The 25,583-nt window shown below is 47.9% G+C and overlaps 1 protein-coding gene across 15 annotated transcripts in view; it reads right to left on the reverse strand.

The window, feature by feature from the left end:
• The window catches only part of ARNTL (aryl hydrocarbon receptor nuclear translocator like), a 105,047-nt gene that overhangs the window by 6,276 nt on the left and 73,188 nt on the right, over positions 1-25,583 (reverse strand). For 9 of the 15 annotated variants that reach the window (XM_045065788.1, XM_045065784.1, XM_045065785.1 and 6 more), the window contains 13 exons: positions 24,868-25,025; positions 23,127-23,206; positions 18,738-18,830; positions 17,916-18,033; positions 16,138-16,287; positions 13,549-13,795; positions 12,355-12,461; positions 10,944-11,094; positions 10,005-10,093; positions 8,382-8,490; positions 5,703-5,796; positions 1,580-1,682; positions 163-832 (listed from right to left, as the gene is read on the reverse strand). In XM_045065788.1, the coding sequence (XP_044921723.1) occupies positions 672-832; positions 1,580-1,682; positions 5,703-5,796; positions 8,382-8,490; positions 10,005-10,093; positions 10,944-11,094; positions 12,355-12,461; positions 13,549-13,795; positions 16,138-16,287; positions 17,916-18,033; positions 18,738-18,830; positions 23,127-23,206; positions 24,868-25,025 (1,660 nt within the window). In that variant the 3' untranslated portion in view covers positions 163-671. Of the gene's footprint in view, positions 1-162; positions 833-1,199; positions 1,357-1,579; positions 1,683-5,702; positions 5,797-8,381; positions 8,491-10,004; positions 10,094-10,943; positions 11,095-12,354; positions 12,462-13,548; positions 13,796-16,137; positions 16,288-17,915; positions 18,034-18,737; positions 18,831-23,126; positions 23,207-24,867; positions 25,026-25,583 lie in introns of those variants that run through there. The other 6 variants (XM_045065789.1, XM_045065790.1, XM_004752015.3 and 3 more) reach the window with 3 other exon arrangements.

Consider the following 25,583-nt stretch of genomic DNA (forward strand, 5'->3'; position numbering starts at 1 on the left):
ATTTTTAATAGCGCAGCTAGCTACTAACAGGGAAATTATGTAAGTCCTGGAACGGTTATCGAAGGCCAGAAAGGCACTGTAAATGTTATTGGCATGGATTGTCCTGAAACAGCCATGGTAGAAAACGGATCCAGCCCTGCAGCACATAGGATTTTAACAGTATTTATAGAACAAGGGAAACATTTATTAAAAATATTTAACTGTCTAATACATTATACTTTAACCCATATTTATAGGAAAGGATTCTTACAAGGAAGAATAAACGGCTTTATGATACAATTAGTATAAGAAATATCCACATGGGGGACTTCTTTGTAGTGTAAAAACACCATACATCTGAAATGACCATTTGCATATAAAAGCTACCAATGATGCTTCTGTGCACGATGATTAAAAAAGTCAACACAAACAGAATCCAAAATATACAATTAATGCAAGCTATCCACAGCTAGCCCAATAATCAATGATGAGGAAACACTGGAGCAGGCTTAGTTCCACTTTGTCTGAAGTTACACTAGTAAGATTGACTTGTATCAATGGCTCTGAGATGGCTTTTATGAGGACAGTACATAAAAGCTGTTCTCTTTTTATCCAGTAAGCTTCACAGACTGTAAAACTCCACCAGTAATGCACTTTGATACTGTAGCTGTTGCCAAAGCAACATGTAGTGTTTACAGTGGCCACGGCAAGTCACTAAAGTCAACAGGACCACCCAGCCCAGCATCTGCTTCCAAGAGACTCATTATGACAGCCATTGCTGCTTCATCATTACTGGGACTACTTGAGCCTTGGTCGTTTTCTATCATGTCTATGCCTATGTGAGGGTTCTCACCTGGAGGAGGAGATAAAGACCGGTCAGTCGTAATACCAAAGCATGTTTAACTTTAGTAAGCAGTTCCTAAGCACACTTTTAATGAGAACGTTGTACTTAATAGGAAGGTGGGAATGGCGATAGAGACTGCTTTTGAGGCTGCATTGCCAATAATATATTTTCTTAACTTTAGTGTGATTCAGAGAGAAGAACCAACTTTCTACAAAGAACTTAAAATGCAATAAAGATTAAAAGCATTTGAGTTGACCTCATTTTAATATTCTGACATAATCAGTTACAAAGAGGAAGATAGAAAAGGAAAGAAACAGGAAGGTAGGGATTGGCGGGGGGGGGGGGGGGGGGGGGGGGGGGATCCAGAAAGACAAATAGAGAAAAAGATGGGTGAGAAGGGTGAAGCAAACTCTTTACCACTTTTAATACCCACTGAAATACTTCTTGAGCATCCTTCCAGACTTTATTTCTGAACTGTCATCAGACTCCCAGTGAAGAGTTGATGGGCCACATGCGGGAAAAGCTGTATGGATCTAGGCCGCGGGAGTCTCCTTTTGAGTTCCAGGGATAAACCTGGAGCCTCCCCTCCCCCAGAACTCAACCATTAAACTCAACTTTGAAGTAAAGATTTAAACCGATTTTAAACCTTTAAACTTAGTTTTTATCAAATTTATCTAGAACTAGTTTATTCTAAAACTGACTTTATGCCAGATGTGCAAATTCATTGTACTGGAAAAGAGTAATAATACTACTTACCAAGAATAGAGGAACTATCAGAATATGGATAGCCCGGGTTTTCCTGACCCTGCCCTGGTAGTAGGCCACTGGAAGGAATGTCTGGGGTCCCTCCATTTAAAATCTACAAGCAAAAGTGAAGTTTTCGTATCAGCAACAGTTTCAATCAGTACTGTACTCAACATCATCAAGAAAATGAAGCATGTTGAAAAGAGAAAGGCAGGGGAAGTGTTCAGTTTCCTATTGGATGATTTCAAACAAGAAACTGTTTGGAATGGTCACGGTAAGAAAAATCTCTTCCCAAGGTATTTTCTCTGTATAATTCAGCCCACACAGGCAATTTATATTTTTTAGAGATTTTATTTATTTGAAAGAGAATGAGAGAGACAGAACATGAGAGGGGGAAGGGCAGAGGGAGGAGACTCCCTGCTGAGCAGAGAAGCCCCATGCCTGGACTCCAGAATTATGACCTGCTCAGTTGCTTAACCAACTGAGCCTCCCAACAAACAGGTACTTTAAAAGGCTGAATGAAATCCCTAGAGTAGTCCATCACCTTGATCACCTTATTCATATGATTAAGGTCAAGGACGACCTTGGTGAGCGGATTTGAGTTCAGAAGAGGTCGTGATTTCAGGTCTTGCCAGTAGATGGCAGTACAAATTTATTTCCACAGGCTAGCTTTTTGGTAGAGAAACCCTTAAGAATTGAGAATTCCAAAGAAGCTTTCCTTATATATATCAATATTTACTATAGTTGAAGTTAAAACTAATTTTTAAAATCTAGTAGATCTATTCAATGTTAACATGAATAGCATTTTAATGAAACATACTTCTCTAAAACAGCAAAAAAACCTTTTTTTTTTTTTTTTTAAACAAATGTCTGCCTTAGTAGAATTTAACAGAATTCTCATTTTCTTCAGTACGTTTAGATGTTTGTTGAAGTATAGGAAGGAAGGAAGTATAGAAAGGTATGTAGCTGGGAAAGGGAGGTCTTTTTTAAGACTTTATTTATTTATTTGACAGACAGAGTTTACAAGTAGGCAGAAGGGCAGGCAGAGAGAGAGGAAGGGAAGCAGGCTCGCTGCCGAGCAGAGAGCCCGATGCGGGACTCGATCCCAGGACCCGGGGACCATGACCTGAGCCGAAGGCAGAGGCTTTTAACCCACTGAGCCACCCAGGCGCCCGGGAGGTCCTTTTTAATAGCCTTTTCAAACAACTTTGGTATTCTTTGATATTACATCAAAAGTCAACAAGTGAAAGTTTCTTAAAGATTAGGTGCAATGTGGAATCTGAAACCGTATTAATGAAATTCTTGTACTCTATTATATACAAATCCATTGGTATACCTTTGTATGATTTTGAAGTCTTTTGTATTGGTCATTTGGAAAACATTTGCTAAGTTAGGCAAAACTAAATGTTGACACATTTCATTATACCTCAAAACATCTCCATTGTTAAAAGGTTTTCCTGATTATGAGGTCATAAGTTCTGGGAAGCTGCTGAGTTCAAAGCAGCAGATACAAGTTTTCCAAAAATTCTCATTTTTGCTTGAAAGCTAAACTTTTCTCTCGGGCAGCAAATACTGTCAGTTGTCTTCCTTAAACTCACCAGTTCATTCATTTTCAAGAAAATGTATGCTAAATACCCAATCTGAACAACCACAGCCTGCAATAGTAAAAATGATGTCCTTTGACAAAAGCAGTTCATTTAGCTCCTAACTTAGCCACGCAAGTGCTTTTCTCCTTGAGATGACCGTTGTACTCCAGGAAGCAGCACAAGTGCTCTAACAAATACTTCCCATTTTGTAGCAGCGTTAAAAGATTTACGCAAGGATTTTATAAACCATTTCTACTGCTTATTAAGGATACCCTTAAATGAAACTGGCTCGAAATTTTTTTCTTATTGTGAGTATATGGTGGTGAAGAATACGCTGACTCCTAGCACAGGTTCATGCCACTGCCATGATCTTTGGAAAAGCACCACCGGTTTTATCCAGCGCTGCTTTCTGCACTATCAGTTCATGAATCAACACAGTGAGGAAAAAAAAAGTTTTAGATTATCAAAGTAATTTTGACCTTGCAGATCCCTGGAAGGATCTTGCCTCCCTCAATACCAGGGAACTGCTGCTTTAACTGAACTTGCCGTAGTGCCCCCGGATGTCCAGACTTCTGGAACCTAGGTGGTTCATCTAGAGCCTCACTTTTTTGCTTGACCCTGAATGAAATAATAGGCAAGCTAAATGGCTCATTTTGGGGCCTGCCCCATTTAAAAGTGATTGGAAAGGGCTAGAAGCATGGGGCCAACTTTACTCTCATGGCATTGGTACAATGCTGCTGTCATTTCTCACTCCCATCTTGTTTAGGCTGCTCTTATAAGTCCTGTTGCTGAGGTCAGAATGTATTTATTTTCTCAGACCCATTTTTATAAGCCCAAAGAAAAAAATTTTCCCATAAGTGCCTCAAAAATACTTGGGGCTTTGTGATGTAGAGTATAGTATTAGATCTCTAAAGTTGTTGGTGTTGAAAGAATCAAAAGTCAAGACATCTGACTAAGTTTGGGGCTACGCTTGTTAAATGATTAGCCCAGCATTTAATATTTGGGAGCTTATATTTTCTCACCTATGAAGTTGTGAGGCTAAGATGAGAAAATGTACACAGAAGTTCCCTCAGTAATATTTAAGCACTATACTGGAGTGATAAGGTTTCAAAACAGTAGTGGGATTCTTGGTAATACCAGGAAGTCAAGTGCCTAAAAGTTGAACTGAGAGGCAGAGAAAGGGAGACCACCCCAAGGAGATAGTGGATCCAATATGGAGGAAGGACCTAGGGATATAACAGGAGAACAAGCCCAAGAGAAAAACCTGTGAACAGGGATTGGGGATATACCAAACCTAGGCTTTATCTGTTGGTGCTATCTTTTGAGTCATTACTGAAAGCCAAGCACTTTCTCATATATTGCCTCATACCGGGACTTAATATTCAAAGACGCTGAGCATCCTAACCTACAGGGGCCCTGTTATAAAACAAAACTAGGGCTAAACAATTATACAGGGTCACCCGGCTAGCACATGGAAAGGCCAGGCTTCAAGCCCAGGTCTATCTTGCACTGATCAATCTTACCCATTAATTTATTGACCTTGAAACTTTGGTGGGGGCTGGAATCAAAGCTTATTCTCAAATATAAATTTTTACAGAAGATTCATATATAAAATAGAGCCACCTTGGTAGAAGCAAGAGTCCTGACCTTACCCACTCTACTCACCAACCACCCTTGCCCCATCCTACCTGCAGCACCATAGCTCCTGGTAACCTAGCCTCACAGGAATGCAGTTCTGAAAAGCCATAGCCTGCTTTTGATATAATTTGTGTTCTAGGAGTCCTATGTACATTACAAGATTCTTTCTCTCTGTATGTTTTGGGAGGCAGGGGAAGGAAGACTATGTCCAAAGATTCTGGATCATCCTAGCCTGTATTAACATCAGGCACTGCAGACTGATGATTTATAATTAACATGGCCCTACACTTATAAATTCTCTGGCAAATACGAAAACAGATGAGTGGTTTCTAAGCTTATTGATGGTATAACCTTCCAGTCAACTCTTCATGAGAGCTGGCAACTGATACATTACTTGTACCCAGTGCTGTCCTATCACAGGGAACCCGGCCAGCAGACCCCCCATGTATTCTGCAGCTGCGAAGGCATGGCTTGCCTTCCAAAACACCGTTAAGTGCTCCTGCTAGTATTTCTGGTTCCCGTGCCTGCCCTAGAGATTAATGATGTTTTCTCCCTTGAAAATTCCTGGCAGAGAACTACATAGTTTTTTTCTGTGAGTTACTCACTAATCTTTCCTTCATGGGAGCTCTTCAATTGTTCCCTCAATGCAATGGTCTCCCCATTCCTTAGAACATTCTTTCTGCCTTCCCCTATTCACATGGAATAAGTCCACTAAGGATATCAGCAAGCTTCTCTAGCTCCACCTGCATGCTTTATACCCAAACTCACACAGATGCATTGCTTAAAAGAGGATCCAGCTTTTTTCAGCAACCACAATGGTAACGACGTACTCCCACTACCAGCATCTCAGAAATTGGACAAGAGGCTCTCCAGGTTAAGAAGGACCTTAGTCTAAGAGTCATCAACCTTACCTTCTTGCCTCCTGGAGAAGAGGCATCAGGGGGAGGTGTACTTGTGATATTTAATGGGCTGGAGCCACAACTGGAAGGTGATGACCCTCTTATTCTGTCAGAGAAGAGAAGAATTAGTTATATTGTCTTTCCTTTTCTTCTGTAGGGTGTGAGGGGTAGGGGCTAAGAAGAAGAATGAGCAACTAGAATAGAGATTGGCAAACTTTTGCTGTAAAGAGCCAAATAGTAACGACCTAGGCTCTGTAGGCCACATGATCTTGATCCGAACTACTCAACTCTGCCACTGTAGCTTGAAAGCAGCCACAGACAATATGGAAACGAATGGGTGTAACTGTGTTCCAATAAAATCATGTTTACAATAACAGGTGAGACGCCCTATTTATCCCACAGGCACCTGATCTAGAATGCAATCCCTGGAGTCTAGCATCTCACTGACAAAGTCCTTGGTTTAGGCTTTGGATTTCAGGTTGCTGAGTTTCAACTAAGTGGTCAGTTTCATTTCTCATAGATTACAGATCTCACAGTCAGAGGGGACTTTAGAAGTTCAACCTCTATCTTTGATACCATGAACTAGAAACCACAGCAAGCGATTTATCCTCTTCCCTACAGACACTTTCTAGCTAGTGAATACTCTTAGGAAATGGAAGGTGCTAGGGTGGCTCAGCTACACCTAGAAAGTAGCCCTGCTTTCTAGTAGTAGTAGCAGTAGTAGTAATAGGGCAGCTGTCTCAACCACCTTCAAAAGCAACAGGTGATTAAAAAAAGATGGGTCCAGACCCTCTCAGCTGTAGGTTTCTCAGTATAGGAGATTAACAGAGACAAAGTCTTAGAACTGTACACCCACACACATGCTCATCAGGCTGAAGGAACTGAGGAAGGCATGGCCTGGTGGTGAAGCTGGAGTATGGTGGCAGCTGTGTGACCACCAGGCCCTTAGCTTCTACAGGGATGAATGCCGCTTTTGGGTCCCAGGCATCCCGCTCTCAACTGTTCAGCAGTCCTCTGGCTGTTGGCCTGTGCTGCCTGGTTCTGTAGACTGGGGAATGAATAAGCTTTCTCTCTCCTGGATCATAAGCTCCTCAAAGGCAGAATACAACTAGAAGCCATGCACACTCAGCACACACAAATGGTTACTAATCGCTTACTCAACAATTGCTGAATCTCTCCCATCTTTTTTACTTAGGTCTTTGAAACCACTATTTTCCTGGGTTCCCCATCTTGGGATTGCCTTTTCATTGTTACTTCATCTTCTAGTCCTTAAATTATGGATTTTTCTTTGGGACAGTATCATCACTGAGGGATGGGCCCTTCTTCCTGGGTTATTAAGCATGTTCCCCTTCATTTGCTATTCCAATCCAACTTCCATAATACTTATTAGCACATTTTGGACAGCTGCTCAGCATCCTGCAATGAATGGGGTCTTAAAATTTTTTTTCCTATCTAAGCCTCTTATAATTTCTTTTCCCCTATCTAAACTCCACAGTATTATTTATGAGGATTCTTAGCAATCTCCCCTCCTTGCTTCAGCTCACGCACTCTCCCTTTTTTCTATTATCATAAAGAAAATAGATTTCTCAAAGACCTAAGACCCTTGAGGTCAAGGACTGTTTTACACTGTTCTTGGATGGTTTCAAGCAAGGCAGAGTATGTATATAGTGGCCAGTAAGAATCTGATTATCACTGCACAGTGCCCTGACATCTTCCTGAAGATGGGGTCACATCCACCATTCCCACAGGGTTGGAACCGAACTGTCCGGCCCACTGGGATAAGAACACCTCTGGCCAACTAGAAAACAAGACCAGCTTTCAGTTCTCCTGGAGAATCAATCCAGTGGCGGCAGGGAGTAATTTTTCCCTTTTCTTATTTTGTTCCATTAAGTGTGCATTCCTAAGGACCTGGTTACTACCCTCTCCATTCTCCAAATTCAGATGAATGTATAACTGCTTCCCTCTTAATCGCCACTCTTAAGGACTCAGATTTAATTAAACATTTTTGAGCACTCACCATATGTCAGTTTCTGTTCTAGCAATGTTCCTGAGACCTCTCAAACTCCTAAAGCAATCCTTGGGAGATAGTTATTACCTGCCTTTTGTGGCTTGGCTTAACAGAGACCAGGAAGTTAAGTGAATCTCCAGCACAGCCAAGTAGAGGCCCAGAGCTCAAACCCAAGTAAACAACTTTCCCTCTTTTTCATATGGAAAAGCAGCCCTCCATCTCTACTGTTAAAGCTAGGCAGATTTTGACTAGAAGGAGCTAATGTTTTGTTAAGGCCCAGATCTCTGATCGTCGCTACTCCGGTAGTCCTGTGTCGCTAGTGTCCAACCCTCCTCGTTAATCCCTTGAGTCAATACAAAGTCATTAGAAAACTGAGCCTCCCAAAGATTTTTCCCTTTGACTCTGGCCTGTTTGGGTTTCATGCTTTCTTTAAGGCAAGATTTCTCAACCTCCACACGACTGACATTTTGGACTAGAAAGTTCTTTGTTGGGGGCCAGAGAGATGGGAAGGAGGCTGCCCTCTGTACTACATGATGTTTAGCAAGCGGCATCCCTGGTCTCTATCCAGTGGATGACCTAACAACCAAAAATGTCTCCAGATATTACAAAACATCCTTTGGGGGGTAAAATGCCCTGGGTTGAGAACCATTGGTTTACGAGAGCAACCAGAAGGTGTTACTTGCCTGTGGATCTCCATGATTTCTTCAGCAATCATTCGACCTATTTTGCCTGCCCCAGCTCTGGTTCCCCCTGGAATCCCTGGAACAGTGGGGTGGGTCCTCTTTGGGCCACCTACAACAAAGGAATCTGAGAGTGGGAAAGGGGAACCGAGGAAGAAATACTAGTAGGAGTTAAAACCTGCTCATCTTGTGATCTACCTGAAGTTCAACCTCAGGCTTCTTGCCCTAAGTGATAAGAGAACCACAGCTTGTCAGGAAAAGGCATTCCAGCAGAGGGCTCAAGTCTGTATCCAGGATCAGAGGCCAGAGCAAAGCATCTAATCCCCCCTCCCACACTCAACATCTGTGGACTGATCAGCACTGTATGCAAGCCAGGGTCACAGAGATAAGCCAGCAGCTCTGCCCTCAAGGAGCTCACAGTCTAGCAGGAAGACCAAGAAGATGAACAATGGCTGGAACGAGCATGGTAAGTTGGGACAGGTAAGCCCAAGGCACCCAGCTCCTCCAGGGCCAGGTGCTGCTTCCTGGGAAAGTTTAAGCGGAGTCCTGAGAGAGGAGAAATTAGCTTGGCAGAGAGGTGAGGAGGGGAAGGCATTCTATCCACAGCCACCAATATATGCAAGAGCCCTGAGCGAGGACAAAACCTGGGACACTACTCCAAGAAATTCCTCATGAATGATGGTGGTGACAGATGAAGCAGGAGGAGCTACCAATCTGATCACGAAAGGTCTTGGATGCCACACTAATGGGTTTGGACGGGATCCTGAGCATAAGAGGTGCCAAAGCACTTCCCACAGAAAAGGCACTTAGACTGGCTTACTGGGAAGTCCACTGCATGGAGAATGAACGATACTGGAGGAAGGGGATTCGGTGGGGGAGTGAGACTAGGATTAGAAAATTCTCTGCAATGATCTAGGCGACAAGTGGGAGGGAGACAAAGAAGTCTAAGAAGTAGAAGGGGCAGGATTTTGTGTTCAGATAGAAGGAGCGAGGAGGAGGAGTCCAAGTTTCTGGCTTAAGCAACCACAGGACGGAGTGCAGACAACTGGTTTGGAGATGCTGAATTTCAGGTGCTTTTGAGACTCCAGGAGCTCTGTCTAGGAGGCAGTTGGAGAAACAGACCTAGAACTCTGGAGACAGAGAGCCCAGATATAGGAGAGTCACTGGTGGAGACGTGGGGACTGAAGGAAGCCATGCGAGCAGAGGTGGTCCCATAGAAGGATGAGTCAAGTGCAGAGAGCAGGGGCTGGGGCCAAGCCTGGGAGGGAGCCCCACTCGGAATGGCACAAACCCCGGTGCTGAGAGACCCCCTCCTCCCACCACAGGAGCCAGTGACAGTCACCAAAAGGCAGCACACTGCAGTCACTGGGCAATAGGGAGGAGAGCCCGAGGGGAGCAGGGAGTTTGCGGTTCCAAGGGCTTCCAGGGTCCAGGCAGCCTTGGAAAAGCAAAAATGAGCTCTCCGTATTCCAGGCCCAGTAAAGAATGTGAGAGGACAACATCCTTAGTGCTCATCCCCGGAGGTCTCCTTTCTTGTATGGGGACTGGGGACACCAACTACTTGGGTAGTTGGCCACAAGAAGCAGCTCACGGGTAAGCCCCGATGCTGCTGAGGTCCATAGTTACCTTCTCCAGAGGGCAGCATGCTGTCCATGCTGTGGGGGGACGCTGTGAGCTGCGGGAAGGTTGGGTCCCCGCCTTCCAGGACGTTGGCTCTGTGAACATCCCAGCAATAAGGAAACATGAGTCAGGCCTGCTCAGAACCATGCACCTTTCACCTTGGCCGAGGTGTCCGGTGTCCACTCTGGACGTGGACAGGCCAGAAAATGAAGTGTCTGTCTGCGTGGCTCAGCAGGTCTCCTCGCTGTTTGAGAACATGACGGACAGCATCCCGGCCTTTGGCCTCACTGCCTGCCTGGGCCTTCCTGGTCTCCATGGGGCACAGCCCAGCAGTGAAGGTGACTGCGGCTGCCCACGGCCATTGCTACAAGGCCTCCTCTCCCTCCAGCCAGCAGGGGCACCTTGCCTGGGCCCCTCACACACTCAGCTCTAGCCCCAGGCAGGGGACTGGCCACTGTGGGGGAGGTGACGTGATGCGGAATAGTTCTTGCCAAAGAGCAGGTCCTTCCTTTCTCACCTTGCAGGTAGTAGCCTCTGAGGCAGGCCTGGCGGGCACGCATACCCAGCCACCCTCAGCCAGGGCTAGTCTGAACGGGCACCTGTGTGAGCCTTCCACGACCGTCAACCCTTCCCTCCACGGCGGTACCCAGGTGCCCAGGGTGCAGGGTCTCTGGGATTCAAAAGCTAGGTGCTGCATTGGGAAGGAGACAGTACGATCTCCTGGAGTAATTCCATAAGCCAGGGGCCTGCACCATATATGTATTGAAGCGTGTTCTTTGTTAATAACCCTGTTGGCCTCTACCAATCTTGAGGCTTCCCAGGATATAAGCGAGGTGGCATTCAAGGTGTGATCCTAGGGGTTGTCTGTACCCGCCTTCCCAGGTAAAGAGCCCAGGCATTTATCTTTGAAGCAAGGGAGCCTCTGATATGGGGGAAAACACTTACAAAACAACAGTGTTGGTTGAGACAATGTATTCTACTTCCTTGGTCCAAGGGTTCATGAAACTGAACCATCGACTCCGCAGTGTGATGAAAGAACCATCTTTGATTTTAAACTTATAGCAATTCGTCGTAATCTTTTCTCTCGTCTGTAAAACTGAAAATGCAAAGAAGCCATGAACATGGTTCCCTCAGGCTGACATATGAAGTTAACCAAACCCAGGTGTGCCCAGGCTTCAATGCCATGGCCAGAGTAAGCCGGGGGAGCGGGCACTCGGACAAGCGGCGGTTTCTGAGGGTTGGACTCAGAGCCTTTCGATTCATTCGTGAATCGCTTGCTATTGCTCAGTGTAGCAAGTGAAGGCTCCGGGAAGTTAAGGATGTCGTGACTGCCATCTGACTGGGACCAGCTCTGAAACGCACAACAAATGTCCCAAGGGCCTGTGTTCCTTCCCCATTACAAAGCCTGACAGCGGAACAGCATTTTTAGGACATCTGAATCCAGGAAGGTGACTCACTTACTCAAATTTTATTCTTTTAGGTCACAAACATGTCACAAGGACCTTTCATGGGCCAGGCGCTGGAGACAGAGGGGAGACAGCATGCGGCCCCTGCCCAGGCAGGAGGGAAGATCCCAGAACGGCCCAGCGAGTGGGAGAGGGTGGTGAGGGCAGGAAGTGAGGAGAGAGCTCTGATGCCTCTGCGGGCAGGGATGGGTCAGGGGTGAAGCTGGGAAGGTGGGTCTGTGTCAGGAGGTAGAAGGTCTTGAATGCTGGTCACAGATATTTGGCCTCGAGTCTCAAGGCAGGAGGTTTAAGCAAGGATGGGACATTATCAAGCTTTCTCTGTTGGGGCATAGACAGGACAACTGTGGAATGTAGAAGGTGAGGCAGAAGGGAGCAGGGAGACGGTCGGGAGTCTTTCACAATTACTGGCTGGCCACAAGGGCCTGAACCAGGCTTGGGGCAGCAGACGTGCACAAAGGGGCGTCTATGAAACACACGTCTGAGGTGAATGAGCAGGACCGTGAGGGAAAGGGTCAGTACTGGTTCCTCTCTCGGGAGGCCAGTATGTGCCAGGGCTGGAAGTCAAGAGGAAAATACAGGAAGCACGGCAGGATTTCATGGAAAAGAGATCTGTTTGAGCCGTACTTAATCTTTACAAGGTCTGTAAAACAAGAATAAGAGAAGCTTTCCAGAAACTGCACTGTCCTATATACAGGAAACTGCTAGGCAGTCCGAGGTGGGTTCACTGGAAGGGGATAAACAGGGCCCGGAATATCAGTCTCTTCTCCATAGACTCCTGGGCTAACTGCCTCCCACATTAGTGGGGGCTGATTTCTCTGGAAAGTTTATGTGGCCTAGTTTCAAAGCATGGGGACTCCTTAAATTAAGACCTTTTGTACAGCCCGGCTTACCTTGCCTATGACATTCTGCGAGGTGTCCTATGTCATCTTGGTGGAAATATTCATAACATGATGTGCCTAGAAGTTCTTGTGGTAAATATGCCAAAATAGCTGTTGCCCTAGAATTTTTTTTAAAAAAGAAACAGTAATTCAGACAATTAACAGCATTTCTGCAGTGGATGAACCCCGCTGTGCTGAGGAGAATGAGGTCCAAGCTGGATGGATGTAACTGAGCTTAACCAACACTATAAAAACAGGGAAGAGAAAGAAAAGAAGCCTTTCAAAGGGGCCGTCATCCCAAGAAAGGAGACTTAAAAATGGTAACCATGTTAGTCAGATAAAAATGTGACAGAAACCCAACCCCAGTGCAAACCTTCTCCATTTTACTACCTGCCCCCCCCCAATTTTTTTTCTTTTAATCAGATGACCAAACATTAAAAGCTCCAGCAGCGGGGGTCATAAGGGCCTTGCAAAGTGGGGGCATCCTTTTCCTGCACGTAGTGACTTGTTTCTAATAGCCAGAAAACTTATCAGTCTGTGAATATTCTCCAGGAGGCCGCAGAGAGCCGTGGAAAACTGGGCACATCTGTGACCTCAGCTCAGGTCCACCACCCCTCCGCTCTGAATGGGAGGTGGCCAGTCCTCAGGTGGGCCCCAGGTCCCCATCCAGAAAAATGAGACTGGACTGGGTCAGTGTTGCCACTGACCTTTCTGCAATGGTGATGTTCTCGATCTGGGCCATTGGCCTCAAAGAGCTACGGAGTACCTGCAACACGGCTTAGCGAGCCTGAGAACTGTGAACTTCGTTTTAATTAAAACCCGAGAAGCTGTTTGAGATCATCATGGCCAACGGCCACCGCATCAGACAGCTGAGGGCTAGATCCTCTTTTCCAAGTCCGACATTCCGGAATTCCAATCACAGCCATGGTTGTTCAGGTAGCATCGAATGTCCACCACTTCCCTCCTGGCCATGGATATCGAACCACAATATTGTCTACTTAATGGTCACTATGTGCCAAAGAGCGTTACAGAGAAAACTCTCTGTGTTTATGATATTCCAAAGGGTCATTTTTTTTTTTTTTTTTTTTTTTAGCAGAGATCCCCATTGTGTCCCTCTTTTTACCCTGATGGCCCAGCCCTCTCTGCTCTACCCAGAGATGAAAATCCTGTACCATTAATGCTCACGGGGGCCACACAGACGCTTACCTCTGGTCTACAAAAACAAACTTCCCGTCTATGGCGTGCCGGGACACGTACTCCATGGACTTCACTCTGATCTCCCCGTTCACTGGCTGTGGGACCACGTGCGAATGCAGGCGTCCGATGGCGACCAGGCAGCTGAGGTTACAGCCCTCGTTGTCCGGTTCGCCGTCCTCGTCCAGCCCCATCTTTGTGGGCGGCCAGCTCTTCAGGTACCCTGTGCTGTGGATGGTGCAGAAGCTCTTTCGATCTGCTAGAAAGCAAAGTCCATGGTCAAAGTCAGGACAGCTGTGGGCAAGCACGCACGGCAGCCTGCGGCAGGCTGGGGTCTGGGAGAGGGGGAGTCAAACAACACACACAGCTTTGCCCTCCAGAAGGGAGAATCTGGGGACGGAGGAAGACACAGGCGTGGACAGCCGTCCTCCAGCGTCCTCCATGCGGAGCAGGGCTGCTGATGCCGAGGAAGGAGTATCTGCATCTACCGGAGGGAGGATGGCTGCCCGGGGAAACCAGGGAGCAGGTGGCTCAAGAAGGATGAGCACTGACTAAGGGACCCAGAGGCATGGAGGTCGAGGAGGTCCAAAGTGTCGAAGCGCATCCTGTACGAGCAACAACAGAGGGCTCCGGCGGGGCTGGGAAGGCAGGATGGGGCAGATGACTAGGGTCTTAGACTATTTGCTAACAAATGCGTGTGTGTCAGGGAATGGAGAGCTTCTAAAGGTATTTAAGTGGGGACACAGCAAAGGACTGGCTACTCCGGAGGACAGCAGTAGGGAACTGGAAGAGTAAGCCATCAGGTGAAGACAGACATACAGCAGGAGACGAGGGCTGTGCTCCGGGACCCCAGGGAGGACAAGGAGGCGGGGAAGCACACGGGAGACGTTTCTGAGAACTCCTGAGATGTGGTAGGAGTATCAGAACATTTGGTACAAAGGAGAGAGTGGAGGGGACTCCAGCATTTCTGGATTGAATGTTTGCTGCTGCTCACAGACTCCAGGAAGAGAGAACAGAAATACACTGTAGAGATGAGGGAGAAGGACTGCACTTTGGGACACACTCAGTCTAGAATGCCTGGGGATTTTAACAATAAACAGATCCTCATAGAGGTCTATGCCGGTCTATGCCGCTTACTGGGAGACGGGGAAACCCCTCGGACACGCCAGCATGGAGTTTCCAGTCCGCGGTGGAGACAGATGTCAAACAACCGGGGGAGTGCACAGGGCAGTTCCAGGAAGGTGCCAGCAAGAGAACCTGGGGTGCTGCCAGCGGGCCTGAGGGAGCAAGCGGCAGCCACAGATGCCCAGCTCTAAAGGACCAGTGCTGCGAGCCAGCTGAAGGGAGTCGGGGGTAGGGAGACAGGGGCCAGCACCCACGGAGACCTGGGGTGAAAGGCGGGGAGAGGCATCGACAGGAAGTCGGTACAGCTGAGCATGTGGAGTGGTGGTGGTGGGGTGGACGGTGCGAGGTCATGGACTCTCCACTTCTCCCCAACAGCAGTGGGGATGCTGCAGGCTTTTAAATAGGGAGCCGGGAGAAAGCTGTGCCAGTGAGGGGACTTCTGCAGGAGGTCGTCGCGGGGGCAGCACTGGGTCACGGACCGCATTGGGAGAGCGAGGGCATGGGGCTGGGGTGCTTCCCCGGCTTCCAGCACATGCAGAGGACCGAGGTGCCCTTTACGGCAGGGAGAAGCTCGGGGCAAGGGCGGGTCACTCTTGCAGATCATGTGTGAGATGCCCTTGAGAAGATTTCAGAGGTAAGTAGATTTCAGAGGACGTGGATTTATGGATCCAGAGCTCAAAAGAAAAGTCTGGGCTAGAAAGACAAACTTGGACGTTATTGGCGCCTACAGCAAGCTAAGGGAGAAGAGGACATGACCTATGGTTCAAGTGTAGACAGAAAGGTGGCTCAGGACAGATGAGGAGAGAGCCAAAGGAAGTCAGAAGAGGGCCCAGTGCAGCAGAAGATGGGGGAGATGAGAAGAATGAGGTTCAGTGGAATCTTAGGGAAAGAATACTTTCAGATGGAAGAAAAATGAAGTGTCCCTTATGTCTAGCAATGTGAGTGTCCTTGATGAATGGAGCAAGAGTCATTTTGGTGGACTGGCGGGAGGCTCGGGGAGTGGCTGGCATTGTGGCTGAGAGCAGTCTTTCTTAACCACATTGCGACAAACGGAATTTGCACGAAGGAAGCCTTCCCAGGAGTCACTGTTACTGTGACGACCATCAGGGCTTTCTAATCTCTTCTGCTCCCCAAAGGCCCTACCCATCGGGGGAGAATGGCACTGACTGCAGTCCTGGGATTGGCAGGGGACCGCCGAACCAACACCCTCCGGAACACCTCAGGGGACAAAGCCAGTCTCCCCTGTATTCGGATTTTACTATTACTATTTTTAGAGATTTTACTTATTTGAGAGAGAGCGCAGAAGAGGGAGAGGGACGGAGATTCTTGGCAGACTCCACACTGAGCGCAGAGCCCGACGCAGGGCTCGATCCCAGGACCGGGAGACCATGACCTGAGCCGAAACCAACAGACACCTTGCCGACGGAGCCACCCCGGCACCCCTGTACTAAGATTTTCAAGAAGTGAAATGGTTACCTTTCTTCTTTGAGCAGGTTGAGGGGAAATCCTTGTCTTCCACCTTTACTGAAGGCCTGTTACACTTCATCCTACAGAAGAAAGAACGTCGTGCTCCAGAACATAATCGAGATGGCCCAGGGGTTATATCTGTTTTAACTGGAAGTCCAGCTGCAAATCAACACACAAAATGTGATAAACTGAGAGTAGTATTGTCTGTCAGGAGGGGGAGTGTGACCTTGAAGAAAGCCTCTTCTTTCCTGCCTCACTGTTTCATAATGACCACACCACTCTTCCCCAGTTCAGGCCATAAAAGATGCAACGTGGGGAAGTGGGTTGTCCATCTGGAGATGTTTCCAGACCACCTAGAATGCAGCTACTGGTGGGAGAGGCAGGACCAGGATCCTGCTGTGAACACTGGCTATGGGTCTGTGTCTGGGAATAATGCGCGCCCACCACAGGAGTGACTATCAGAGAAGGGGCCGCTGCCCGGGCTCCTGCTGGCTGTCACCCCTCCAGCCTACCTGCCCTTCAGGCACCCCAGTTGATCTTCTCTGGAACGCACACGGGCCTGCCCTCCCTGCCCTGCTTGGTTTGCTCCAGCCACACGGCAGGCACTACACCTGTGTATCCTTCCAGAAATCATTTTCCCAGCTCTGCTCATCTCTTCATCAACTGGCACACAGTAATCCATCCTTTCAAACCCACTTCAGCTGTCACCGACTCAGTGATGCCTGTCCTCACGCCCACATGAGGATGAATCCTCTGTTCTTTATGCCTGGTACTATTTCTGTGGCGGTACCCAGTACGCAGGGTGTTGTCTGTCTCCTGGTATCCCTGTGACGTGAGAGCCTTAAAGCAAGGACCAAACATCGCCTTATTTTCTCCTCACGTCTCTACCAAAAATGCCAGGGCCAGACTATAAAAGGCAACAGGTTCCAGGGACTGTGCTGAACTTTTAGGAAGAGGATATTTAATGAAAAGATCATGACACTGACATTGTGCCTACTGTGCACCAGGGACTGCCCTACAGGCTTTATGTGTGTTACTATATTTAATCCCCACAACAACCCAATGAAACAGGCACTATTTTGCAGATAAGGAAACGGAGGCACAGAGAGGTTAAGTAACTTGTTCAAGGTCACACAGCTGGAAAATGGTGGAACTGGGAAGTGTGCCTAGCAATCTGACTCCAGACTCCACCTTAATTGCTGGAGTCCACAGGCTCCCATGGGACTGATGGGAGGAGAGCTACAGGGCCTCATGCAGGAGGCACAGGAGGGGACACGGGAGGAGGAAGCAGGGGAAGAATGTGGAAGGTGGTTTCCACTGCTAAAGAAGGAAGCCAGGAGATGGATCTGACCAACGAGCAACCACTTTCATATTTCATGTTTTCTTACTCTTATCTTGTGTGGCAGCATGTGTGTAACACAGGTAAATCAAGGGGATATTTTGGGAGGGAACAAATCAAACTGGTGTGAGCCCTTGAAACTCAGAAGCATAGAACTGGGAATTTCTAGATTCTGGGGGCAGGGGGCGGAGACTAAAATCCAGAAAGAATCAAGGTAGCTATTTTTCCTCTGTGGATTTAGACATTGAGTGGTTGCTTCTTTATGGGAAACAAAACAAATACAAAGAAAGGTAGATGATCGCCTTGAGCCAAAGAGAGCACCTGTGACCCAGATAAAGGGCAGAGAGGAGGGAGGCCTGAGGCCGGGTGTGGGGCCACAAGCAGCTGTCTTCACTCAGCGGTCTGGGTGGGCCCCGAGGAAGCAGCCGCAGCCTTCTTCTGGACTCACTTTTTGCATCTATGAGCCGCTCCCGGGGTGCCGTGTCTGAGGACGAGAGCTGCTCCTTCACTTTGGCGATATCTTTAGGGTGCAGGTAGTCAAACAAACTCTGACCGATCAGATCATTCTGCAGGGATGGAGCACGGAGACAAGGAGTCAACGGCGCATGGAACAGAATGTACCCAGTGGGTGCTTTGCCTCTGTCTTTCTAAGCAAGAGAATGTCAAGGTGTCCAACGTGAACATGTACACCTGTCCAGTCACTCTGGCTAGATACAGACACAGGGAACGAGGCATCATGAATTTGGTTTGGGAACACAGGGGAAAGGGCTCAATTATACGGATATTTCTATAAATATAGTTCGTGTCCTGGAAGCAGGAATCTTTTAGCTGTACACGTTCCCTTTGACTGATTTCTGATGCCCACAAATGCCCTTCTGGGGACACGGGGTGTGGGCGTGGACTCTAACCCAAGTTTCCGTGCTCTTCAGCCACAATGGCCTTCATAACCTTGCTCAAAGACCAAGAAAAGCAAGACAGTCCGGATACATTCAAGCTACATTCCTTCGAATGTATACACATGCCACCCCCACTCCTGCCGCTCTCTCTAAAAAATAAATACTCAAAAAAAGAAAAGAGTTTTTTTTCTAGGTTTAAATTCATTTCTCTGTTAAGAAATGACGAATTTTCTGGAAGAAGCACTGGGTGTGTGTGTGGGAGTATGATACAAGCATTTCACAGGGGACGTGTATATTAGAATTATTCTAACACGTGGGGTGACCTTTCTGGCTGCTGGAGGGCTGCCCGCCAGTGACAGAAACAGGAGCCATACCTGGCTGTAGTTGAGGATCTTGAAGACAGACTCGGAGACGAAGAGGATCTTCCCTCGGTCACATCCTACGACAAACAAAAATCCATCTGCTGCCTAATCAGGAGAAATGGATAGTCAATTTATCACACTTCCGGAAACACGATTTGTACTCACTCTGACAGCAAATAAGGACTTGTTTGCTAAGTATCCAAAGCACAGAAATGTCCTCATTGACAGCCACATGACTCTCTCAACTAATGCCTCAGGAGAGGGGGAGATGGTCTCCAAGGTAGGTCCTGACACATGCATCATTGCAGGACTACAGGGGACGATCCAATTGAAGAATTTCTGTTACAACACTCAAGTCACTCTAAGACATTTCCATTGAGTGTATCGAGGTCTGGAGAAGTCCTAGTTTTTAATTATAACTATGTTTGAATCCCAGAATCTAAGATTGAAAGGAACCTTCAAGATCAAAACCCCCTTTCCTGGATCCTGACCACTACCTGTCCTCAACCTGAACACTTCCATTTACAGAGCCCACTCGCTTTCCAACGGTGCTTCTCAACATGGGGAGTGGGGTGGTGTTTGTTTTTATGCTGATGGTCTGGGGCAGGGCCAGCTCACGAGTCTTTTCTCACCCCTACCCCCAAAGGATTCTCAGGCACAAGGACTGAGAACTACTGTTGCTGCGCATCATTTCTTGATCCAGGGCTGGGCTGCTTATATCCTAAGTGAGACAAGAAAAGCAAAGCAAAAATCTCCCCTACACACTTCCTCCTTCTTCGCCTTAGGTACAGGTAAAAACCTAATCTATGTGCTTGTCTTGGGACTTATAACCCAAGATCTCAAGACAGGACGCTCTTTGGTAGGCTGAAGCGGATAAAATACCAAAGTGTCCGAGAGCTCAGGCTGTGTGTGACTCCTCCGCACTGCTCTGTACACAGACAGCCACTCGGCTGCTGCTGGGGCCTCCCAGGGACCGAGAGCGTCTATGCTCAGCTCCCACAGTTCTAATTCAACACCCTGCCTATTCACAAGTCCTTGGTCTGTTCTTGGGAAAAAAAAAATCTAGAAAAATTTATTCCCCTTCCCACAAAAGGGCCTTGGGGGATGTAGTTTAATTCAAGGAACTAGGAAATGAATTCACATGCCTGAGGAAAAGAATGGCAAGCGCACCGGTGCGGCCATGAAGGCAGCTGGAGGGGACCGAACCAGCGCTGTCTCTGCAGCGCTAGACATCTCAGCTGGAAGGGAGCGGGGCCTGAGCTCTTCCTAAGCCGGCACAGGGGCAGGGGAGGACAGTGGAGAGGAAGAGACTTCCCAAGCACCATCTGCTGGAAGCCTCGTTCAGTCAAAAACTAGGGTATTAATAACTTGCGCGCTGCCTTGCAGACAATCTCACATCTCACAGAAGTGTTTCAAGGCTTCTCACGGATGAAGTGAAGTGGCACAGAAGGTGCCTCGTAAGATGGTGCCCGCGACTTCTGGGCGGGAATGCGGGCAGAGTCAGGCCTAAACCCGGGACGTCATGAACAAAGGTGGTCTCAACACGTCTGGGAACGGCAAGAGGGCTCCAAAGGCCAGTGAGCCATCAGTGAGGAGAGGCTCAACACTTCTGACTCTGCTTCCCTCAGGCAGATAAATGCCACCAAGTGAAGGAGCTGAGGCCCAGGGGGGCAGTGGAGGAGCTAAGACTAGGAGAATGCCACTAGTACCAGGTGGCCACAGGGAGGGCTCCCTCTTGGTGGGGGGTGGGCTGGGGGGGTGGGGCAGACTTAGTAAGGGACACAAAAGCCCTGGTGGGGTCTGCCTAGTTTTCAGAAGATGGGGAGGTGGAGTATCCAGACATCACGCACTGGTCAGGTTGATGGCTCCCTTACACACCATTCATGGAAGCCATTTTGAAAGCTCTCAGTAGAGAGAGCAGTCAGTCAGATGTGCACTGGGAAGGAAGAGCAGAAGTCCAGTTCCCACGGCCAAAACATTCAAACACCATCTTAGTGGACCCTGCCTTCTGTTGAAGCAAATTCCTGAGAACTGGGAACCTGGAAGTGGCAAAGGACTGGACCGTGCTTTGTCGCCACAGGCACGCCCCAGGGAGGGCAGATGAGCTTCCTCAGGGGAGACACATCACCGCTGTGTGCTACAGATGCTGGGGGACACGGAAGCACAGGAAAGGCGAGCCCAATGAAGTATTTAGCTTAAATGGCATGAAAATACTTGTTCCACGCCCTGATAAGTGTGGGGATTGGACAGGAAATTTACAAGAGAAGGTTATTAAGCATTTGCCATTACAAAAGAAGTTTATATACATGTAAATACCTATAAACCTATGTTATATATAATGGGAACTTCATATGCCTTTTGTGTTAAAAATAAAACACATTTGTAATCACATATATTTTTCCTTAAAAACATCCAATTAGCCATATGGCAATCAAGGTCAGCCCTACGATGTATGTGTGAATAGAAACACAGAGACCCTGTTCCAAACTTTATGCCCTTCCAGGTGGCAAGAGCAGAGCGTTAAACCAAGCTCTGGGCCCTGTGGGGCTGCAGAGGCTGCTGCCCATGAAGCCAGCTCTGGTGGTTCCTCCAGAGACCAGCAGTCCCAGTTTGCATCCTACCTTCAGCAAGGCCTCCCTGGGAGCAGGGACAGCTTTAGGAAGAAGGATGGAGAGAGGAGTGCAGAGCTATGCCCTGAGGGAGGTAGCCCAAGGACCACCACAAACTTGCTGAGATGCCTGAGACCCCCACAATGTGTTTACTGTTGACCTGGATGTACCTAGAACAGTGCCATGCACACAGAACTAAGTCTCAGATTGCCTGTAGTATTCGTGAGTGAAAGACACAGAAGGAAAGACACAAGAAGCTTCGGAGGAGCCACTGATGACCAACTGGAAATAGGATCATCTAATAGATTTTGACAAAAACAGAAGCTCAAAAAAATGAACACCTATACAGGATGGAAAAAAACTTCACCTCACAATAACCCCTGTCCAAGAGAGTGTGAGGGGCGGGATTACAGAGTGCCAACACCTGGCACGAAGGTGATGGCTTCTATGGCAAGGAGAGCACCAGGCCAACCCCAGGCCAACCAGACCACAGCTGAAGTTTCCACAATGGGTCGTGAGAACCACTCCCAGAGGAAAATCTAGCAAATGGACTTGGCTTTGGAAAGTGTGTGTGGCCAGTGGTGATGTGCGACTCTTGCCTGTCTCCTCTGTGGAGGCTGGAAAAACCTAAATCCTTGCCGCAAAGCCGGAGTCATTAAGTCACACCTTCTGGAGAAGCGAATGTCTACTACCGGGCTTTCAGGAAGGCCTTTCTTGAGAAAAGGGACACCTGGCCTGGACACTCCCTTGCCTCTTGTGTCTGGCTGGTGTGGTTACACTGAGGAAGCAGACTGCAGACAAGCCTGATGTGACTGCTGGCGAAGGCAAACAGAGCCTGGTTCTGGCCGCCCTCACTGAGCCACAGCACCAGCCCCTCCTGGTCTACCGCAGGACCAGCTGTATTTGGGACACAAAACCCTCTCTGTTCACCAGGTCATCTGTTCCTTGCAGCTGAAAGCTTTCCAATTGCAAGAACACGTGAAGAGGGAATGAATTTCAGAGGCCAGACTTACAAAGGACCAGAAGCCAGGCAGAGCGGAAAGTCAGGATGACAACAGAGTGGCCCAGAGCCGGAGGCCTGGCAAATGTCTCTCAAAAACATGTGCCCAGATGCCATGGGGGTTTAGCAAGCGAGGTCCATCCTGGCCGCGGGAGGATAGGGGCGGGTTACATTTTTCTGTTCACAGTTTGCAAGAGGACAGGCTTCTGAATCCCAGTTCTTTCCCTTTAATTTCCAAGTTGATCTCACTCTATCCAGAGGCAGACCAGACTCCACACAGAAGACATGTTTGCGTGGTGCCATGTCCACTGCCTCTCTGCAGGGACGAGCAAGACCAGCGAGTGTGCTGGGCGAGAGGGGAGAGCTGCACCTCCCCCATTTCTTTTCCTCCTTAGGCAGAGGAGTCTTTGGAAGCTTTCTTGCTTTGATGGGATTTTGGTGTCAAGATGTACACGGATGTTTTTGTCCCAGCAGTCAGGGGACAAGAAGACAAATCCTTAGTTACCTATATCCGTCCCTTTCTAAAACCTTCATGCCAGAATGGGGTTCTTGACGACCTATGAGTAACAAAATCCTGCCTCCTTCCACTGAAAAAAATCACAGTAGCCTGGGCCTTCAATTTTTGTCTAAAAGAGGGTGGAAGGACTGTGGAGACCGTCTAGACAGATGTGGAGACCCGAAAAGACAAAGTGGGCCTCAAAATGTCCAATGTATAGACATCAAATTCCCACCCTCTGCTACCTCACTCACATTTCTAAGGATGTGTAAAACAAGCTCATGATTGTGACATACCCTGAGAATGAGGTGTTTCAATTCATCATCTGACAGAAAAGTTGGTTTGTAGTTTGCTTCTGTATATGGGTTGGTGGCACCTTAGGGAGGAAAAAAAAAAAAAAAGTTTGTACACTTTCTACTCAGGGAATGGCTCCTTCCACTAAGCCTCTGACCTTCCAGATGTGGCCTAGTCCCTACCACCCGGGACTTCGATGTTCTCTTCTTTTTCCTTAACGGACACAGCATTAGGTCAGGCTTTGGAAAGAACCCGCTGAAAAGACAAAACTGTTGCCCACAGGGGACCTAACAGGCTTGTTCTGGTCACCATAGGGGAGCCAAGAGGTAACAGACATAAGTAAAAATCTGCTTCAAAGAGAGAAGGCAGCTTTGGAAGCCAAGCAACTGCAGCTCCTGGGAAGATTCCCTCCTCCCAGGATTGACGTTAAATGCATTGTCTAGAGGTCCCTCAGATGGCCACACTGAGCCTTCCTGGGAACGTCCAGTCAGCCAGGCCCTGAGTAAATAAATATACTGTAGAAGGCATTTAGCGGGAGAGCTGCCTCATCGCGGGGCGGTAAACGAGCTTGGCAACCCAGAGAAATGCATTGCTTCAGTGAATTCAACTCTGGCTCCTCAGGCTGAAAGGGGACGAGATGCTTAAAAGGCCATCCATCTGGCATCGTAGAGGGAACTCGAACAGGCATTGTATAGTAACAGAGAAAAATGCCCGCAGCAAATGACCTGGAATCTGCAAAAATGGTTAGAACAGTGAGGAAATAAAATGGAAAAGATCAGTTACAATTCCCAGTACCACGGTGAAGGAGGTGGACAGAATGTATCTGTGACTTTCATATCAACAAACGAGGCACACACTGCGCCCCACCCCTGCTTCTGACAGAACTCTAGATTTGTCCTTCGTTTCCTTCCAATTTAATGAAAATTAGCTTACACTAACTTAACCTCTAGAACTTTCCCTAATAGGAATGTTTAGATGACATGCTCACAGCATAGGACACGATGCTGCCATGTTCATAAAAACGCAATTCTTTTGCCACGTAGGTCAGAGGTCTGACTGAGCGCCCACTTTCCAATTTCCTCCAAGGGTCCAAGATGGGCCACAGAACCTGCCAGGCCCAGTGCTCATGAAGGGCCTGTGACACTACAGATTTCTCCAGCGGTTTGGATAAGTCCTTTCCACATTGCTCTGCTTTTATGTTCTCACCCACCCCATGTTCAGAGAAGGAAAATACTGCTTCCCTCAAAGTGTCTATCTGGTTTGGGAAAATTCCAGGAGCATGAAAATCTCATCAGTGTTCATCCCTGACAGTAAAATGAAGCAAAAGCCATCACCCAGTCACTCTTGAAAGGAGCCAGGGTGAATCTTCCTCCTACAAAGAGCAGGGGACTTCTCAGGGTCTCCAAGGGCACCTGCATTTCTGATGGGGATCACCGGGTGAGTGGGGCCCAGGCACACACACGCATGGAAGGTGTGGGTCCTCTGACACGCACGGAGCCTGCTTCTCACATACACGTGTACCCCCTGGAGAGGACTGACTGCACAATCCCCCTGGACACCTACGTAAACTCAATGATCACTCCATTTAGCATCAGGTCTACCTACAGTGGGGAAGAAGAGGCCTGTTGCTGAAGGCTCCACACTGGCAAATAATGACCATGGTCCTGGGGCCTCAGGCACACCCTAGGCCAGGGACAGAACACTGGTAGGGAGCCTCAGGGACAATAAAGCCCACCGTCTTACCTCGTAATGTTTTCATGTGCTGAACGGCCATCCTCAGCACAGTAAGTTTATCTAATTTCCTGGACATGGCATTGCATGTGGGCACCAAAGAAGCCAGTTCATCAATGAAACTGTTCATTTTATCCCGACGCCGCTTTTCGATCTGACTGTGGGCTTCCCTGCACAACAACAGGAAAAAGGATTTCTAGAAAATGACGCCGAGCCTCAAGGAGACAATGACAAAAGTCAGTTCCCACGGTTTTTGACATTCCCCCGACAGGGCACATTTAGAATCTGCACAAGGCTTTGAACTCGACTAAAGGTACCAAAGAAGTGGCCTCACTGCCCCCTACCCCGGGGTCAGTATTAGTTGGCTGCATGCTTTCCACATACTCAGAATTAAGAAGAAACAGAACAAAAATTGTCTTCTCAGAGTAAACTGGATAGGGAATTTCTCATTACTTTTTTTTTTTCTTTTTAAGATTTTATTTATTTGTCAGAGAGAGAGAGAGACAGAGAGACAGAGAGAGAGAAAGAAAGAGCAACGGGCAGAGGGAGAAGCAGACTCCTGCTGAGCAGGGAGTCCGATGTGGGACTCCATCCCAGGACTCAGGGTCATGACCTGAGCTGAAAGCAGACACTTAACCGGTTGAGCCACCTAGGCACCCGTTCTCATTTCTTTTCCTCTCAGCATCTGTCAGGTTGGATTTTAAGATGGGCATTGAGGGAAACAGAAG

The sequence above is a fragment of the Mustela putorius genome, unplaced genomic scaffold (assembly GCF_011764305.1).
Source record: "Mustela putorius furo isolate JIRA1106 unplaced genomic scaffold, ASM1176430v1.1 tig00003859_pilon_pilon_pilon, whole genome shotgun sequence".
NCBI classification, from domain to species: domain Eukaryota; kingdom Metazoa; phylum Chordata; class Mammalia; order Carnivora; family Mustelidae; genus Mustela; species Mustela putorius.